This window comes from Jatropha curcas, chromosome 7 (genome assembly GCF_041381405.1).
Source record: "Jatropha curcas cultivar XTBG-Jc1 chromosome 7, XTBG_Jcur_1.0, whole genome shotgun sequence".
In the NCBI taxonomy this organism is placed as follows: domain Eukaryota; kingdom Viridiplantae; phylum Streptophyta; class Magnoliopsida; order Malpighiales; family Euphorbiaceae; genus Jatropha; species Jatropha curcas.
In genome coordinates, this window is record NC_143157.1 from 4,474,157 (window position 1) to 4,480,593 (window position 6,437).

Consider the following 6,437-nt stretch of genomic DNA (forward strand, 5'->3'; position numbering starts at 1 on the left):
TGCAAACAAAATCCTGAACTCAATCTATTAAAATTTACCTAACTTCTTCTCAAGTCACTATTACTATAAGAATCACTTCATTAAACTTGATACACAAAATTTTTCTGATCTACCCAATGTCTACTCAAACATACCATTAGCCACTTTATCCTCAATCTTCGATCGATCTAAACATTTGAAGGTGATCATTCTACACTTGAACTTAACATCGTTGCTTGCATGGTCTACCAATAATGCAAAATAACTGGCACTATCATTCAACCCTCCAAAGCAAAAATCAAAATACTGGTTCAATATTGCAAATAACTCCAGTTTGACAAACTTACCCATATCTTTAAAGTTGTTTTCTTTGTGACTGAAGCAATGGGAAAATAAAGAGGCAGCTTAGCCTAAAGAAGCAAGCAACTAACTAGCTCGAAAATCCAGGAAAAGGCGCAGTTTCTGTAGGAGCAGCTCATTTGTACCAAAAAGAGGCTTGCCACAAATAAGCCAATCCTTTTCAAGAAGGCCTGCTTTGTCACTAGCAAGCATTTCATAGTGAAAAGCGGATACAATACTGTAAATTGAAGTCCTCAGCACATCCGCCATGGCGTATGCTTTTGGATGTATTGGGCCACTTTTCTTTTTAGTCACCAGAAGGTCTCGTCTTCCTGTGTTTAGAGTTGCCCATTTAATACCTGCTGGCCCCATCAACTGATGAGGGGTCTGCACATTTGTCTTCTTCCCCATGAGTGATTCGACAGCAATCAGGCAAGATATAAGTGTTGAGATAACTGCAGCATTGCTACCAGACAGTTGAGCAACCCCAAACCTATCCTCCTCATGTGAACGGGCAGTTAAGGCAGCAACGGCTCTTGCACACCATGCACATTGCTGCAACAATCCACAACCTTGTCAAATTGGCAAACAAATTCGTTTTGTTTAAAGTAGAAATCCATGCAAGTTCAATTTTATAATTAGTCATTTCAGTTGCTTTTCATACAAGAAACAAGAATCACCAAACAAATTAATAATAAAAAAGTATTAAGGATATATTGAATAAATAATACATGAAACAAAATAAATTAGCATAAACTATAGGAGTATGAAATCAGAACTTCCATTTAAAGCAATCTTTCAATTTACAGTAAGAAATCTAGCATTCACTTATAACACACTTTATTGGCATATTTATAAATTGAATTTTATAAGGACTGGAAAAGTTGCCCAGTAGAGAGCATGGGCATGAAAAGGAGGATTGGACAAGTCAAGAATCCACTTTTGTCCTATCCAATTGGTTCACCAAAAATAAGACAACGGAGAGTTGTCTTGTGCAATCTAGTCCAGTGAAATCAACCATACCATTGCAGTGCAAGAAAATAATTTTATCATAGAGCAACACCAAGCTGTTACCAACTACAATGATACTGACAGCAGGCTTAGTACTTCTGAAGCAAGAGAGGATGAGAAAAAGAATAAGAGGAATGAAAGTTTTATCTACGCTTTATTTTTCATATCATTAAAATCTTCTCTCATCAGATACTGGCACCAAGTAGATACTAGATAGCACAAGCCAGAGGGTTTGATTAAGCCATTATACAACCCAGATAAACAAATCATGTCCTAACCAAGCAAAGGGAAAGGAGCATCATTGTAGAATAAGATTTCAAGAAGTCATTCGAGAACAAAAAAGAAAAAACCAGAGGCAAAACAGAAGTGCTGGATTTCATTATCCAAAGATAACATTGAATTGTGTCACCCAATCGCCACAGCTCCCAATGAACATCCCACATGACTAAATAATAGCTGAGATTCGTTCTCTTGGATATAACATAAAATAACATAGACCAGCCTACCACAGTATATATATATTTATTCAAAAGGAAATTCAGAAAGAATAATTCATAGCTTATAATGCAACAAGTATTTAATGAGATGCATACTCTTGAACTTGAGATCTATCATTTCACATTTTAAATTCTTAATAAGCATGAAGGTAGGAGTATTTCTTTTCAAGAAAAGGAAAAAAAAAAAAAAAAAAAAGAAAAACCACTATACTCTCATACTCTTCTAGTCATTTGTAATTTTCTACATCTATTGTGAATTCTCATTAAGCTTAACAAAAGTAAATAAAGAATAAGTAAATTGGCCAAGACAAGAGAGGAATTTTGACTTATTACTTGGGATGGTAGTAATTAAGTATGAACAACTCTTTTAAAATCAGCAATTGGAATTATTTGTGTTTTCTTATGTAACTATTTTATAAATTAAAAACGTACCATCCAGCTTTTACTAATCTAAAAATACAATATGGTAGACCTGCTTTGTCACACACAGAAACAAGAACCCCTTATCAAAAATCAGAAAAAGTTTCCTTTGCATCATTATGTCTTGATTATTAGTTTGGAAAGAAGATATCTCAAGGTATCCTTTAGAAAAGGTTGAACTGCATCAGAAAAAATTTCTAACATAGGTAAACATGAGTTAAAACAAAAGATTATGAATCCAAACTAGCATATTGGAGTAACTTGGATATGATAACTGTTTTAATGGTCCATTAGCAAAAGATAATAAAAAAATGAAATTTAAACATTAAAAAAAATCAAGAAATGATAAATGTGAAGTCAACAATATGATCAGGCATTGATGTTTTCCATACCTGGAAGTTGTTCAGTGGTTCATAATACTTTTGATCTAGTTGCAAATCAGATTGTGATTGCAATTGATTGGATTGCTGGTAAGCCTTATCAGCAGAATTAGTTTCAAAGCCTTCACCTAGGGTAGATGGAAGCTGCTCCAGAGGCCTCAAGCATACAGCTACAACTCTTTTGTAAGTCTCACCAGTTTCTTCAAAGAATGCAGCTCGTCGCCAAGTATCAACATTATTCTCACAAACCATAGAGAGATCAAGGTACGCAAGAGACTGTGGAAGAGAACCTGGGACGCTCTCCTCTAAAGCTGCAAGGAGAGGCTCACTGGGATTTGTTTCCGCCGCTGCTGATCCTTTCGGTGGAGCAAATACGAATCTCTTTGTATGTAGAACCTTCAGAACAACATCAATATGTCAAAAGGAACCTTTGTCGGGTGGAAGGGGATGGAAATAAAAACTATAGGTGATAATTAACAAAGAAAAAACAAACACAAGTGACACATAGTATCTATGACTTTGATGGATCATAACATATCAGACAGCAGCTAACAAAGAAGCAGGTAGATTAGGGTTTGTTTGGATGGGTGAGGAAAGATTTAGTTCTTATTTATGTTTTGAAGAAAAGTAAGGTAAACGTAGGGCTGGCATGCTGTTTGGAAGGTTAAATATGAAGATTACAAAAATAACATCATCATTAAAGTATTTATTTTAGATATATAAATTTTTTTTTTTTTTAAAGGAAAAATTCAAACTTCGTTAATGCAAATCATCAAAAAGAACATGAACAATTTCAGAAGGGATAAGACCCTACTACTTAAGATTAGTCGTTGGATAAGATTCAGTTGCTAACAAATAAGCAACTCGATTCGCTTATCTTTTTTCTAAATTATAAAGAAAAAGAAGGAAAAGATATTGAAGAAATATGAAGGGGGCAATTTAGTATATTTAGAAGTAAACATTGTTAATATGGGAAACTAAAAGTTCTAAACATCCCAACCCCCCCCCCCCCCCCAACAAAAAAAAAAAAAAAAAAAAAAATTTGGTGTGTTGGAAAATAGATGGTTTTAGGAGGTTCCCAACCCGTTAATGCACCAAAAAAAAAAAAAAAAAAAAAAAAAACCTTCCCCTCCCTCAAAGCTTCTTTCCAAATGACCTAAAAAGCTTAACTTTGCCTTAGCTTACCCTCAAACCAAACCAAGCCCGCCCCCACCCCCAACCCCCTTCAAAAAAAAAAAAAAAAAATCCACCAAACCAAGCTGTTAATTGCATTAGCACTTAAAAAGGGGCCACAGTGATGCTACAAATGTGAACATAAAGAAACATAATGTAATCTTGAGATGAATGCACTCAGATGGCAGCAACAATACATGCATGTGATTCTTCAATTCAAAAAATAAGGAAAAAGGATAAGTGAGACAATATACTAATATGAAGAAACTTCAAAACTGTATTAAAATAATGTAATGCAACTCTAACCATAAGGGTAATACAACTCCTGGCACAACCAGATGCGTATAGGCATGAAACCTAAAAGTTTAAAACCTTCCATCTTCTATATGTACTGATTCTTGGCAAAAAATTAATCTCACAAATTCTATCATAAATTCTCATCAAACATCCCCACTTCTCATTGGAAATTCTACCATTAGTAGTTTAAAATTGAAAGAACTGCCATTGATGTCTACATTTGTTCAAGATATTATTTTACAGGTTGCATCAATAAAACATTAGATTGGTGCCCCATGGTGAGAAATATCCCTAGCTTGATTTTGACTTGAAAGTTTTTTAAAATATATATATATATATATATATATTTTTTTTTATTTCTGACTTCGAAAGGAAATAACCTGAGAATTGTGTTAGCACATAAATCATTATGAGTTCGGCACTGTATGCTCTTTTTTCTTCTTCAAGTAAAATCAGCAAATTTTTTGAACAAATAAATCAATTGATGATTTGTACTTCAAACACCTGCACATGCTTAATTAAATTCAAACACATAGCCAGCAAAGCATTCAAAAAATTATCCACACAAAACTGGCAAATCCTCACTCCTATAATTGTTTCTTTAGTATTGTCCATTCTATCAAATATCAAGCAAAGAAAAGAAATTATAAAATACTATAGAAAATTACATGAAATTTTAAATAAATTTTCTCCATGTATCCATTGATTAGAATATCATCCACAGGCTCTTCAAATATTAATAGCAAATACAAATTAAATCTTCCTTTGAGAAAAAGAGTATCCAATTTAATTATGCAAAGCATTGGCTATCATGATGATAGGTTACTTGAGATCTTTTCTAAGTCAGAAACTTGTCCAGCTAAAATAAATAAATAAATACAAATACACTACGGATAGCTCTTGCAAACTTAATTTAATCTGATTATAGGAAAAGCTTTCCTTGAGCACCAGATACAGTATAAGCATGTGACAAAGAAAATAAGAAGATAGAACAAGATGGATCATAGAACAAACCTGATGTAAATTGTGACTTAATTCCCAACATAAAAACACAGAAAAGCTCCCAAACAATAGGTTGATTTGCTCACCGATAAACTTCCGCATTGTCACATAACTCTTAAACTGATATGGGACAAATACTAGCAACATTGCTGAAAACAGGTAAGCTGTACAAGAAAGCTTTAAAGCTTGTTTAATAGCCAAAGGAAACCTCATCTTGAAGCTGTAGAAAGGGGGTCTCTGATCACCAGGTCAAAAAAAAAAAAATTAGCAGTAACCAAAAGAAAAATTCTAAAAACTAAAAATATAATAACTGGAGTAACCTGAATAATTGGAAACTCCAAGACCCATCGCTGCTTAAAAATGTAAAAGAAAGCATATACCAATCCAACACCAAAACCAAAACTCCTAAGCCGGTCAAACGCACAAACGCATGTTAAAGAGAGAAAGCCCGAAATAGCAGTTGCCACCACGAAAACAAGAAATCTAAGAGAAAGGTTAGCGCGTCGGCGGAAATCATGGGAAGAGAAGGAATCGCCGGAGACAAAAAGGAAACGGAGGAAGGCGGCGGCGAGCTGGAGAGGCGAGGCCGGCGAATATGGTTGTGGAGATGAAAGCATAAAAATTGAAGCAGAGAATAATAAGTGGGACAAGTGAAAATTTAGGAAAGCAAAGAGGGATAGTGAAAGATTAGTGTTAGTCTTAGCAAGAGGTGAAAGAACAAAAGTTTTGAAAAGGATAAAAATGGCACTTGAGGTTATGGATTGCCATATTAGAAACCCTAGAAATCGATTGTTCACCACCACTTCCGGCGGCGGCGGTGGCGGTGAAGCCATTTGGGGAGGAGAGATGAGAGGAGCGTTTTGAGTTTATTTATTTATTTATTTATTATTTTTTTTTTTTGGGAGAAGCGGGAATATGAATATATGATCGGTACCACTAGCAATAAGGATCGGACAAGAGTCAATAGTGAATAGAAGTATTTAGGAAGGAAGCAAGGAACTGAAGGAAATGAGGGAAAAAACTAACGAGGGAGAATTTGTTTAGAAGAGCCTCTTGGAAACCCGTTCTGTTCAAATCTTGACCGAACCAAGATTGGTCCGTGCTTTTAATGTACTAAAACTGGATTGAAACTGCCGGTTCAAAATCAAGGACAGAATAAAAATGCAGACACGGAACCCACAGTCCAATTCAGTTCAAACCGATCTATTCAAAAAAATTTTAAAAATAATTTATTATTTTTTATTACTTATTCAATTTTTTAATTTTTAATTTTTTAATCAAATATAAAATTTTAATTTTATAATTATTTAAAATAATAATGAAAAAGCAATTTTGATTA

The 6,437-nt window shown here is 34.1% G+C and overlaps 1 protein-coding gene across 1 annotated transcript; it reads right to left on the reverse strand.

The window, feature by feature from the left end:
• Positions 1 to 6,166, reverse strand: LOC105646857 (nucleoporin protein Ndc1-Nup protein). Its single transcript, XM_012232788.4, has 4 exons — positions 5,419 to 6,166; positions 5,111 to 5,335; positions 2,639 to 3,022; positions 1 to 873 (listed from the first exon to the last, which is right to left on the reverse strand). Exons 1-4 carry the CDS (start codon positions 5,929 to 5,931, stop codon positions 406 to 408), a joined length of 1,590 nt encoding a protein of 529 aa, XP_012088178.1. The 5' UTR covers positions 5,932 to 6,166; the 3' UTR covers positions 1 to 405.
• Between the last annotated feature and the right edge of the window lie 271 nt (positions 6,167 to 6,437).

Bases quoted from the DNA above. Each gene is read 5' to 3' on its own strand.
- LOC105646857 (XM_012232788.4), bottom strand. From the start codon at position 5,931: ATGGCTTCACCGCCACCGCCGCCGCCGGAAGTGGTGGTGAACAATCGA. The intron at 5,336-5,418 runs GTTACTCCAGTT...CCTGGTGATCAG, and splicing joins TGGAGTTTCCAATTATTCAG to AGACCCCCTTTCTACAGCTT. The intron at 874-2,638 runs GTATGGAAAACA...GGATTGTTGCAG, and splicing joins AACCACTGAACAACTTCCAG to CAATGTGCATGGTGTGCAAG.